The sequence below is a fragment of the Pongo pygmaeus genome, chromosome 2 (assembly GCF_028885625.2).
Source record: "Pongo pygmaeus isolate AG05252 chromosome 2, NHGRI_mPonPyg2-v2.0_pri, whole genome shotgun sequence".
Classification (NCBI taxonomy): Eukaryota; Metazoa; Chordata; class Mammalia; order Primates; family Hominidae; genus Pongo; species Pongo pygmaeus.
Window position 1 is genome coordinate 91,186,652 of NC_085930.1, and position 13,897 is coordinate 91,200,548.

Genomic DNA, 13,897 nt, shown 5'->3' on the forward strand with positions numbered 1-13,897 from the left:
AGGATATATCCTTCATCCTACCTGGTAAATATTAAGAGAGTTGTTACAAATCTGGTTGATACACTAGAGAAAATAGTAATTCTGTTCACAACTTAGCAGCAGAATCATAAACTGAATAAAGTTTGATTCCTTAGATAAGCAGGTAAAACTGTCACTGTTTACCCTTTAAAGGAGAAAGAACATTGATAAATCAACCCAGCAAAGACCATTCTTTTTGGTTTGCTGCCTGTGTAAAGACGACTACCAATGTTCATTTTACTACCATGAAAACTTAGACCAGAGGGTTGGTGGGTATTAATGTGATCTGTTAAGGGAGACTAGTAACCTGATTTTATTGGATATAAACATTTTCATAGAAATGCTCAACACTACTGAATACATCAAAAACCATACTTTATTTTATGTATAGCAATACAATTTACATATTAAATAACACTATAATAGAATGATTTGATATAGTTTAAACAGAAGAAAAAGGGAAAAATTTCAGGTTACAAAACCCCTCCCCCTGAACAAATTTAAAAAAAAAACACACACTTTTTCCAAATGGGTCAATGCGACAAATGTTTTCAGTGACTAATTATGTCTAATTCCTATTGCACAAATGGTCAATGGAATTAAAAAGAAAACCCAACTTTCACAATCACTGCCTCAAAGAAATAACACATGTTGGATTCTTTTGGAATGTAAAGATGGTTTTTGCTACTTCAATACACAGAAAGTTGAATTCACATATCCACCACAAAAAGGAAAAAAAACTATGACGGAGTTGAAACTAGAAAAAAATTAGCTTTATATGAAAATATAAAATTCTATGATTATATACCATAGATACAAAGTTCCCAGAAGATGCTTACCCAAGCAACAAAATATTTACAGTTTTAATGATTTTTAGCTATTTCAAAATGAAGTGAAAGAAACATGGGTCAACATGAGGGCAGAATTCTTTAGAAACAATGGCTGCTTGCTAGTTTCAAATGTCCTAACAAAAAAGGAGTCACTACCCCAAATGTTGGAGAGTTGCGACATTTTATAAAATCGACTGTCTCCTTTTCTGGAGATGTTTATTTCTTAAAACTCAAGATTTTTCTTGAAATTAATTATCGTCTGTAGAAAATGCTTCCCTTTGCAAATATTTAACAAAAATACTAAAAACAGTTTAACAGCTAAGACAAAGTAGAGGCCAAATATCGTTATTACAATTCCTTCCTATTTGTAGCATGCCTTCTTTCTAGAGATAAGTAAAGCCAGTATTGTATGTTAAATGACAACTAAGGGAAAGCGCAAAGGGTTAAGTGAAATTACATCTGTTAAAAAAACAAAAAAAGCAGGCATTTTCCCTTCATATAAAAATTCGCTGGCACCATTTGAACATAAACTTTAGAACATAGGAGTTGAAAATGCATTTCCAGTATAACCACTAAATTCTTAAGACGAACTACATTTTGATTCTTAAATTATGATGAGTTGGGGATTTTTAAAAAATTTTGCTTAGAATTAGTAATATGTATCTTTGGTAAATTGGTATCTATATTTTAATTTTAAATACAGTATATATGCATTTAAGAAAAATTCATAACAAGGCAGTTGTGCTGTGTCATTATAAAATAATTATTTACTGATTTCAGTATGTCACTCTGGGCTAAAAACTCCAACAACCAGAACTTGAACACCGTAACCCTTCTTTGGCCTTGCTGGACTCTTCTACTTGAATAGACTAAAAACTCTAAAGGCATAAAAATTAGGAAGACCAATTAGCTAATCTTACTCTTTTTGAAATTCAGAAATTAACTTTTTTCATATTAAAGATATCTTGGCTATCGCATATAAGAAAGAGTTCTCCTGATGGCAACAACATGTCTTTTCTTTGATGTTCAGCACAGCCACTTGGTCTGATCGTTGCAATTTATTTTTATATGATGTGTGCATTTTGCTTACCTAGAGCTAAATTCATATACACAAACAGCTTATTTTATTAAGTTGCACACATTAATTTGCAATAGCTATTTCCTTTCTCCTGAGCGCAAGTGTTAATAACCTTGTTATGTACTTAAGCAATGTGCTTATGTCTCAAAGAAAACCCTGTCTTTGAAACTCTGCCTCTGGAAAGATGCAAGCTATGTTTTTGCCAATAACACATGAATAATAATAGTGAGGATATGCTGTCTCTTGCAGGGGTGAGGACCTGCTAAATATAACTGTCCTCATCGAAGTGTGTTTGGATTACTTTGGCAAGATGGGCAAGTAGCAATTGCTTATAATTCAGTGGGTCAGGATATGAAGACTTTGGTTCAAGCTAGCTGGAGACACACAGATTGCTCACAGGGAACTTCTGAACTCTTTCTTTTTTGTTCCTATCTTGTTTACTAGCTGTTTTATCGTGATTCTGAAACCACTGTAAGAGACAGCCACAGAATTGCATTGGAGGGTATGCCTTTCTACGAATTGAGCCCTCTATAAACAGCACAGGAGGGAATACTTGCTATTTGTCTTTGAACCAGTGTTTACTTTTATTAAGAAAAAATTACTGAGAAAGGGACCATGAACCCTAACTCGAACATTACTTTTGAACATCAAGCCCACTTTGCCATCTACTAAAAAGAGTTAACTCATATCAATACTCTATACAACTAAAATAAACCCACTTAATTGACTAAAAAAAAAGTCTAGCTCATTGCTTTCCTGATTCTCCTCAGCATCTGGCAGTTGTAGTGTTCCTGTGTTCAAGCTTTACTTGAACTTTACAGAGCTTCCTGTGTCACCTCTGGTTGGAGCGGAGGGGCTGTAAAGGTGTCTGTCATCTAGCACATGCAACTTAGCATGCTCTCTTGAACATCTTATCTCAGGACTAGCTTCACAGCTCTTGAAAAGCAGAGTATTCCGTGTTGTTAAATCTGTGTATTGAGAAGATGAGATAAACCCTGGTAAGTTATGTAGTTTATGAAAACTCCATTGACCTGGCCTTTGCATTCAAATTCTTTAACTTGGCCCATAGCTTCTTTCTCCTTAGCAATTCTGGTCCTCCAGCACCATTCTGACAAACTTTATGAAAGCCAACTCAAGATAAATAGAACCTCAGTGCTGATCATCATTAATGTTTAATGCCTACCCAGATGGCATGACAGCAGCCAGTGTGGCCTTTATGTTGAAGTAATTGACATAAAAAGTAAATAAAACCCTATTCTTCCTAACAGGCCCTAACCCTATTCTGATTTCACTTTTAACAGAAGCTGTCCCTCAAAAGCAAACATGCAATAGAAGAAACAGATCTCAGTAAGTAGCTTATTTTCCTTACAAACACTACTGAAATTTCTTATTAATGCTCCTAATTTTTCCATTATGCACTGCAGGGTGAGTATGGCTCCAGAGGCTGCACCAAATAACTTCCTTGAGCTCTAATGATTATTGGTATCTTTTACTGATGTATATCTGTTCTAAACTACACAAAAGCATACAAAGCCATCTCCCTCTTTTAAAAACTTGAAAATGTGGGTATCATCTTTAATTAAATATTTTAAATTTCTTTCTCCAAATCAGATTTATCTATCTGTGGGAGTTTAGAAAGTCCCAGGACTTTTGCTAATACAGTATTTCCAACTTAATCTTAAGTAGAAGAATGTATATAATTAAGAGATTTATTATAAAACATTTGGCAAAGAAGGAAAGAAAACAGTAACTATGTAGGTAGTTTTTATTAGATTGCTATAAGAGCAATAGGGAATTTTTAGAGGACTAGTTTCAAAATTACACAGCTGCAGAAGTTTTCATTCTTCCTACTGTGAGGTATGGTATTATAAACTAAGAAGCATTAATGGAGAATAACTAAAGGGTCTCATAACTGAGTTGTATATAATATTGCCATCTTGCTATTGTTAAAGATAGCTCTCATTTTAGGATGTAGCTCTTTTAGAGAGTCAAAATGGAAATAACACACATTGTCCACATAGCTACTGTGAAAGCTGTAATACAGTTATCCTTTATTTTGACACATTTTTTAAAAACTGTGAATATAACTTTGTGACTAATAAGGGATGTTCACATGAAGCAGTTCTTAAGCCTTCTAACTTCTTAAGGGATCTCTTAACCAGCATAAATGGAACTGTTTCAAGGCCATGACATTAACAGACCTTTTTAGCTCCCAGTAGCCTGCTAGTCTGTAAAAGAAAACAATGCTATCCACTCCATTAAAATACAGAAGGCATACAGTATTGAACAGTGCCTAAAAAAAAAAGGAGAGGAGGACTGAAGAAAAGTACAGCATTGCCTGCTAGTAGAATGCAACTGCTTTAGCAATAATAATAATAAAAGCAATATTCACTGTCATAACAAAGACCTTCACTGTATTGAACTAAAAAAAAGTAGCATGTATGTTGTCATGGAATGTCACATCAGGGTTTGCTGTTGTATAAGATTATAGGCAGTAACACTGATCATATAGTGCAAACTAGGTAAAATTGCGTTTCACTGTGTGAAATGAACAGAGGTGCAAATGCTCAGTAGGATACCATTAAGACATAAAATGGCAAAAAATAAATATCAAAACTTTTATCAGTGTAAAAAAGTAACTGGGTTATTGTATAACCTAGAGTCTGGCAAAAAAGGCCTCAAAAAAGTTCTCAGTCTTCAGAAGTTTACAAATTTAAGTGCCCTTTCAGGATTCCAGTCACACTAGGGACTCCATGCTCTCAGCAGGGTCTGATTCATCTGCAATAAGAACAGCACCATTTTTGTCCACTGTCATGGGACCATTTCCATTTTCTTTAGTGCTGACCAAGCTAAGCATTGCTTTATAGACGAACTGGTATTGTTCCTGAAAAACAAGAAGAAGACAGTTTGAGCCAAAGAACAGCTTAGTCATTTCACATAAGGTGGAAATACCAATTAAAATGGTAATTGTGAAAAACACACTAGAGAAACAGCAATAGCATAAATGTTATCTAAGAAACTTTAAAAAAAAATCATTTGAATTCATTATAGTCAAGACCTATACCTTCTTCATGTCCTTTTGATCTCTGTTAGCTTGGAACCAATTCTCATTGTTGATTGTTCATTAAGATAACCAGAGAATACTATCCTCTAAAGCAGGGCTTCTCAACCTGAGCACTACTGACATTTTGGGCCAGATAATTCTATGGTGTTGAGGGCTGTCTTGTGCTGTGTAGTTTGCTTAGCAGCATCTCTGGCTTGTATCCTCTAGATGCCATCCATCTGCAGTTGTGACAAGCAAAAAAGTCTCCAGACATGGCCAAATGTCCCCTGGGGGGCAGAATCACCCCCAGTTGAGAACTACTGCTCTAAACTGTGAGTCTGAGTTTCAACTGATGTAGTACAGGTTTTACACGTAAGCAAACTACTTACAATGTCTGTGAATACTCCAGGCCTCATAAGATTGATCATTTTTGCAACCTGGAAAACATCCACAGCGTTTTCATTCTCCAGTTGCTGGGACAGGGTGGTAAGGGCACATAACATTCCTGCTGAAACTGCTCCATACCTGGGGGAGAAAAAAAAAAGATATGATTTCAGATGTACAAAGGGACCAAATATATTGAAATGAAATTACTGTCGTGTATTTTCATAGAAACTAAGTAGACTGTTTTGACATTTATTCTAAAGACACGAATGAATGAAATGCTGGTGGGGGAGGGATTTGGAAGCTAGCATAAAGGTGAGATTTGTTTATGAAAGGAGAGTGTCCCAAATTGGTTTATTAGACATTTAGCTTGATATCTAATAGGAAATGAGAGGTTCAAAAGTAGACTTGGGAGAGCTAAAGATGATTTGGTGTTGGTGATGAGTTGGGTGGTACAACAGAAAAAACAATAAAGAGAACCTCTTAACTAGACATTATTGGACAGCAGCCAGTGATGAAGGGCTCTGAAATTTTTTTTAACAATTCCAAACAGTTAAAATTGAACTTACAGAATACGAAAAATTAAAAAATGGAATTATATGGCCCAAAACAGACAATTTCCAAAATTAATTTCATATGAAATAATTATTTTGGCACTGAAGTGGAACTTTCCTAATGAGAGCACTTTCTATGAAATCCTTGGGAAGATAAATGTGGTTCTCTTTGCTTCACAAAAAAGTCTTAGAAAGGTAGTAAATTTCCATCAGGCCAGGTTGGCAACTCCAGTTTTCACAAGAATCTGTGATGGCACATAGTTTCCACATTAGTGATGAGAAAACAGATGGATTAAGTGAATTGTTCAAGATGATGTTGCTGGCTGGTGGCAGAAATGAGACTGGAGTTCAGATGCCCTGTGCCCATTGTTTTTTGAAAAACTTAAATGTCATTTCTGAATTGTTACATAAAATTAAAATATTACATGTTTTGTATCTTTAATACAAATAAGACCAAAGTCCCCCTTAGCCACCCCCCAGCTTTAAAGGTAACCTCTCCAGAGGTAAAAATTATTACATATGTAGATAACAGCCTTCCAGATTTAAGTATATCACTACATTTCAGTTCAACTCATTATTTCATCTGCTACATGCATACCAGGTTTACCTTCTAGATGGACATTTAGCTTGTTTGAATTTGTGCACTTTAGCATAGGTACTGAGTAGAAGGGCTAGGGTCACAGGTATGCCCATTTTTAGTTTCAAAGATACTGCCATATTTCTTTCCCAAGTGGTTGTTACCTGTTCATACTATTCCCAGCATGAGAACACTTGCTTCTCCTCATCATTTTAAACTTGAAACACTTTTGCCAATCTGATGAGTGGAAGACTGTATCTTACTAGGGTTTTAATTTACATTTCCTTGATTACCAGGGAGGCTGAATGTCTTTTTATGAATACTGACCATCTATATTTCCTCTTCTGAAATTGCCTAATTAACACTTTTCTACTAAGTTTGCCTCTTTCAAATTGATTTATATAGGAGTTATTTTTACAGTGTCTGTAGTACTTGTGAGTTTTTTTCCCCCCAATCTGTTTCTCTTAACATTGTTTGTGGTCATTTTGTTATACAGAAGTACAGTTTAGATGTAATCAAGTTGATAAATCTTTTATTTTTGGATTTTATTGGAATCTTGTTTGAGAATGCTTTCTCTAACCTTGTATTTTAAAGATACTCTCCTACATGTTCTAATTTTACTTTTTTACATTTAATTGTCTAATTCATCTGAGTCTTATTCTTGCTTTGATGTAAGGAAGGGGTGTGATTATAGTTATTTTTCCATTGTATAACCAGTTGTCCCAGCACTTCTTATTTTACAGTGTGATCTTTTCTCACTGACGTCAGCTTCCTTTTTATCATGTACTACATTCTTATGTATGCAAGCCTATTTCTGAACTCTATTTTGACCTTTTATTCTGTTTGTCTGTTTTTTTGTACCTCCCCACATGTATCTCAATTCCTTAATAAGTCTTGATATCTGATAAAGCAAGTTTCTGTAATAGTCTTGGCTGTCTCTACATTTACTTCGTATTGTTTTTAGTCATTCAAACATATAATTTTCATTTTTTACTGGTACACTTATGTCCAAATAACTCTGACCTTCCACCCGACTCCATCGTGTTTCATAGTAATTTTGAAACCAGATTGTTAAGGAACACAAACATTTTTGTTGGGATTTTGATTAGGTTGCACTGAATATATAGATGGATCTGAGGAAATTACCATCTTTTCAATCTTGAGTTTTTCTCTTCATGAACATGGTGTCTTTTCTCCATTTATTCAGGCCTTTTATAGCTTTTAACTAGGTTTTATAGTTTTCTTTATAGTCTTTGCCAATTCCATTTTTGGTTAATTTTTAGGTACTTTAGAGTTTGTTACCCCTATTAATGGCCTCCTTTTGTGATAACATTTTCTGTTTGGTTTCACTTCATGCATGGGAAAGTTACTGATTTTCACATGGTGAAATTGTATCCGGTCAAACAGAAGAACCCTGCTTAAGTTTTAATAGTTTGTGGATTCTGTAGGTAGTTGACCACATCTTTATCTGCCAATAATGCGAATTTCCCCTCTTTTCAACTTTTACGCTTCTTCTGTCTTCTGCTTTTACTGTGTTGGCTAGCACCTAGATAGGCTTACGTACTAGCACTGAAAGCAAGTATCATGTATCTTAAATGTTCAAGCTTCTAAGTTTTTAATATTAAATTAAAATGTTTGCTAATATGCATCTGGTAAATAACAATTATAAAGGTAAAGAGGATGCTTTCTATTTTTACTCTAAGTGGTTTTTTTTCCGGGGGGGGTCATGAATGGGTGTTGTTTTATTGTATGCTTTTCAATATCTATTGATTTTTTTTGAAACGTCTCTTAAAATGTGCTGAATTCACTGATAAACTTTTGGTAATATATCAAAAGCTTAATACCAGCCCTACATTACTAGGATAAGTTTTTCATGATGTGTAATTCTTTTAATATACTGGGTTTTATTAGACAGCTTTTTATTGTCATTTTTGCATCGGTGTTCAAATAAGCAAGCTTGGCCTATACATTTCCATTCTGGTGCTAAGCCTTGTTTGTTTAAATCAACATTGCATTAAATCTTCTGTGTGTTACTGTTCATATGTAGCCTTGGCCAGGACTTGTGGGCCCTAACAGGTGGAAAACTCATTCTTTTATTCAGTTCTTAGTGATTACTAATGTGTATTGTACTTTATGTGCCATGTTCTCTTATAGGTATTTACATGTACTGACTTAGTCCTCACAGTAACCCTATGGTATGGGTACCAGTATTATCTCCATTTGAGGTTGAATAAATAAGGCACATTCAGGTGAAGTAACTGGCCAAGATCGCATAGTGAGACTAGAGTTTAAAATTGAGCTGATACATGTAAATGGCTCAGAACACAGATTGGCACACACGACATACCATGTGTTCACTAAATGTTATTTTACTATGCTTATTTCTAGGCTTAAACATTTATTAGTATAGAGTTATAAAGTCTTAAATGCTTATTTTATTTCTTTTAAAATATGTATTATTTTTAGCTTTTCATTATAGAAAATGTTAAACAGACACGAAAGCCTAATAGTACAGTAGCATTTATGTAGTCATCATTCAGTTATAATGATCAGCAGCTCATGGCTATTCTCATTTCTGTTTCTTCCCCAATATATATTGAAGCAAATCTCAGGTGTTTTAGTCATAATTTAGTATCAAACTCTAAAAGATAAGCATTTAAAGAAAACACACTATCACACCTAAGCAAATTAACAACTTTCGAATTTTTTTTTTTTTGTGATGGAGTATCACCCTGTCGCCCAGGCTGGATGCAATGGTGCAATCTTGGTTCACTGCAACCTCTGCCTCCCAGGTTCAAACGATTCTCCTGCTTCAGCCTCCGGAGTAGCTGGGATTACTGGCACCTGCCTCCATGTCCAGCTAATTTTTGTATTTTTAGTAGAGATGGGGGTTTCACCATGTTGGCCAGGCTGGTCTTGAACTCCTGACCTGGTGATCTGCCCGCCTTGGCCTCCCAAAGTATTGGGATTATAGGTGTGAGTCACCGTGCCTGGCCAATTCTTGAATGTTTTTAATGTAGCTACAGATAAACGGTAGATTTTTTCCTTCATCATATTTCCAAAACTGTATCTCTTATTAAACTATTTATTGCTTAAATTTTACTATCGCCTTCCAGCCCCCATTTTCATTACTATTTGCTTTTAATTCCTTGTACTTTTTGTTGATTTATCTGGTGCTTTTTCTGGCTTGAGCTGAATGCTTGGTTTGCTTATTTTTAACCTTTCTAATATGTAGAGTTTACACAGGCTGGTTTTTTTGTTTTTTTTTTTAAGTACAGTTTGGTTCCATTTCACCAGGTTTTGAAATGCAGTGCCTTCATCATCATTTAGTTTTAGACATTGCGAAATACTTATTTTGGTTACATCTTTGATCCATGAATTATTTATAAGCAATCCTAGATGTAAGGATTTCAGTTTCTAGTTGTTCCTAGTTATAAGGATTTGGGACGTTATTTCACTGGTGGTTTCTAATGTAAGTGGGTTGTAATCAATGAATGTGGCCTTGTATGGTACCTATTTTGGGGGAATGTATTGAAATTCCATTTATGGCCAATGTATATAAATAAACCATTTGTGTTTGAAGAGACTCTAGGTCTCTCTGTACAGTCTCTCTTGGGTGCAAACTTCTCTGTATCACTATTAGATCACGCTTGTTAACTGTGGTATTCAAATCTCTCTGAATGCTACTGATCAAATGTATCCTGGTCGCTCAGTTTAAGAACTGAATACTTTATTCTGTTTTTAGAAAACCTCAGCTGTTATTTCTTCCTCTTTAACCTGTCTTTTATTGCCCCATGGATAACTTTTTAGAGATATGTTAGAACTTCTGTATATGACTTCCATATTCTAGTTTTATTTCAGTTCTACACTCCACTAGTATCCTATCTTTTAAGTTTTTAGTTTCATGAATTAATGTATTTTCTCATTCTTAGGCCTAATTTGTTCCTATTTCATAATAAATGTTCTTCATTTCATAAAATCTTCCTTTAGATCTCTGAGGATATATTTTAATACCCTATGAGGATATATTTTAATACCCTATTATGATTGCTCTATTAACTCTGATTTATTGTGGTTTTTGGTTCTTGTTCAGCATGTTGTCTTCCCTCAGATTCAAAATTGTACTGAGTTGGCCTCATTTTAGCATGGTATTAAAAAAAAGTCATTAGTACTGATTTTGTTTAGGAGGGGAAGAATTTAACATTTGTTTAATCTGTTCTAGTGAAATGGTTAAACTTAAGAATCTCCCCTTTTTTCTTGGCTCTTTCAAAGCTATCTGTGGCCAGCCAGATAGAAAAGTCAGGTAACATGTATGTTTTTACGGAGTATGCATGCACTCCATGTGAGATTATTCTCACCTTTCCATGGGTTGCCTTTCCTGTATTTAGCCACACTCAATTAAGCAGTAAAATTAAGGAAGTATTTATACAATATGGCTTAAACATGACAAGAAACTCGCAAGTCAAATCAATCAAATGCACAGATACTTTTAAATATCTTCTGCATACCAAACATAATGACAGAGCAAAGACAAAAAGTTAGGGCCATTCTCTTTCAAAAGTTTAGGAACTAAGTGGGATTAAAGAATGTTCATCGAGTTTCATGGATTTGCATTTAAAACTACAGGGACTTGGTGCAAAAGTGATATAAGTAATCTATAACCTAGGTAAAATGAGAGTAGTATATAAATTCACTGGCTTTGATATTTTGTTTGCCACTTCCTCTAAGGGTTCCATTAAAAGTAATGCTTATTTAACTAGTGTTGTTAAGAAAAAAACCCGATTTTTTTCATCTTTCCCTGCCTTTACTTCAAAGATTTTACAAAAGAAATTAAAGTACTTTAAGTTCCTGAAGTACAGTAATGTTTTTTTAAGTGCTCTGTCTATATTCATTTTAAAACACATTGTGATTCCTTGTATAGTCAGGATAATACCTGTGGGCATTTAACCATTTTCACTATTTCATATATTTACTTATAATTATTGTAGCTTTTAATACTCTGTTTTTAAAATCATAACCAAGATTGCAATCCGGCGTTATAACCCTGACACTGTGAAGAAATGCAGCTTCCCTTTGAAATCAGTAGGGCAGAAAGGAAAACAAGAAAATTGAAGCTTGAATAAGTATCAATCTTAGGCAAGAATGACAACATGAAAGCCTTCCATAAGGCTCTCAATAAAAGTGAAAATACTGGAATTAGTTAGGATTTGTGGGTGTCTTTGCAGCCTTTGCTATAGAAAACAGTCCATATGCTTTGTGTCGCTTAAAGAATATCTCAGCAGTCTTTAGACTCTTTGATCTCAGGGCCAAATTAAAATAAAAAATTACTGAGGACCTCCAAGAGATTTGGGCTGTATATGTCAATATTTACTGTATTAGAAATTAAAACTGAGAAAATGTTAAAATACGATTAGCCCTAAAAGTGATGTTACCACATGTCATGTACTTCTGGAAAACTCGTTTTAATTGTCCACTCATGACAGAATGGGTGTGAATAAGGCAGATAGTATTTTTATATTATTATGCTATCCAGTAGGGTGATACATGTACCTCCAGAGTGAGTAATTAAGTATTTGCAAAGGGAACTCTTCTTCAGTCTGTGAGTAAATGGAGTAATTTGGGTGAGGTCTGATCTACAGCTGTCTTATAAGACATATGAGAACCATGCTTATGTTCTAAACATCTTCTGTGGGAACACAGGCTGTTTTTAAAATTTGACAGTAATGATGCAGATCAGCCTCTGAGCAGAATATAATCTTGAACAGTTGACTATAGAATGCTGAGAATGAAGCAGTTTGTCTTTAAGGTGTGCCTGTCCTCAAATAGAAGCAGTTTACTTTTTGGTTAGGAATTTTATTCTTAGCTCACTTATCTAGATTAGCTCACTTATCTAGAAATGTCATCCACCTGGGACACACCTGAGACCCCCCCCACAACCACCTGCCACCCCCAAAAGTAGATGTTAAAAAGATCTCTATGAAGACCAAATAGATGTTACAACATTTGCACACTAAAATTTCAACTCTCTGCCTCACGTATCAAATGCGTGCAGGCCTTCTCTCCAAGCCTGTTCACTCCTGCTTTTGACAGAGCTTAAAAACACTTTGAAAAGAAGAATTTAAGCAGCCAAAATGACTTTGAACAATAAATGAGACAAAAAGCAAGGCTTTCTGGGGATAATTTGTATAGGGGTACATATACTTAATAGTTTTAGGGGTACATATACTTAATAGTTTGTAAGTCATCACAATTTAAAACACATACCCATTCATGCAAATACTTATCTAGTACCCATGTTGTCCCAGGCATTGGGTTTCACCCGGTGGAGACTGGGATGAATAAATTACCATTGCTGGCCTCAGCAATGTGAGAGTGACAGTCATGTACACAAATAATTATGGTGTGACATGATAAGCAGGAATGACATTTATCTGGTATGGATGTCATGTTAATGATTTTGCTTAGCACCTCTGGGATGAATTAGAGAGTCTCAGAGAGTGACTTTTGAACTGTGTATTGAATGAAAGGGTTCTCAGAGGAAAGAGGATTTGCAGGGGCAAGGTGGTATGCAGGAAGTACTTCAGTGGCAGATTGGGATGATAGCTGGAAATGTAAACTTTACACTAGATTGTAAAAGATTTTGAAAAGTCTATTGAAAGAATGGATGGCACCAGGAAGACTTGATGGCCAGTTAGACTTGGAGGTGAGGGAGACTCAAAAAGAACTCTGATATGTTTCTGGTCTGTACAGTTAAGTTGATTAGGGGCAGGCAGTGAAGATGAGTTTGGTTTTAGCTGTGCTGAATTTGACATGTTTGTAGGCCATCAGGAAGTGATGTTTAGAGGTACAGAAAGTAGGTAAGATGGAAACTGAAAAGGAACTGTTGTTCAGAGTAGTTCACTAGAGCTACCAACTGTTTAAAAATTTTAAAGTTTCTCTTTAATAATTTCAATGGAATTAACTTATCCCCTGCAGATAGTAGATAAATGAATTAATACATTTCTACTCTTGGCTTTTAAGGCATCTCACCCATATGATATTTGCAGATCTACTGGTTTAGGATTAATTTGCTCTTTTTGTATATAGGCCTAAGAATGAGGCCTGTATACATCTGATTAAGTCCAGAGGGGATATATATTCAGCATGTGACATAAAAATCACTAAATAAGACAAATATACTCAAAAGTTGAATAAAGATAAGTGAATCAAACACTTCTGTTTAGTATTTAACTGGTGGTTATTTTTCTTTTCCTATAAGATTAGGTGCATTACTGACTTCAGGACAGAACACCTCGGGGTACTACCATAACAGCAAAATCAGTCATGTAACTGGGCAGTAACATTAGAATCTGATGACAAGAGATGATAAGAGCTGGTAAAACCCAGGAATTCTAGAAAATGCCCTAACTTTAT

The 13,897-nt window shown here is 34.9% G+C and overlaps 1 protein-coding gene across 4 annotated transcripts in view; it reads right to left on the bottom strand.

Moving 5' to 3' along the window:
* Positions 1–376: 376 nt before the first annotated feature.
* The window catches only part of PTPRG (protein tyrosine phosphatase receptor type G), a 735,948-nt gene continuing 722,427 nt past the window's right edge, over positions 377–13,897 (bottom strand). For all 4 annotated transcript variants that reach the window (XM_063661893.1, XM_054483420.2, XM_063661892.1 and 1 more), the window contains 2 exons: positions 5,359–5,494; positions 377–4,810 (listed from right to left, as the gene is read on the bottom strand). In XM_063661893.1, the coding sequence (XP_063517963.1) occupies positions 4,664–4,810; positions 5,359–5,494 (283 nt within the window). In that variant the 3' untranslated portion in view covers positions 377–4,663. The remainder of the gene's footprint in view (positions 4,811–5,358; positions 5,495–13,897) is intronic.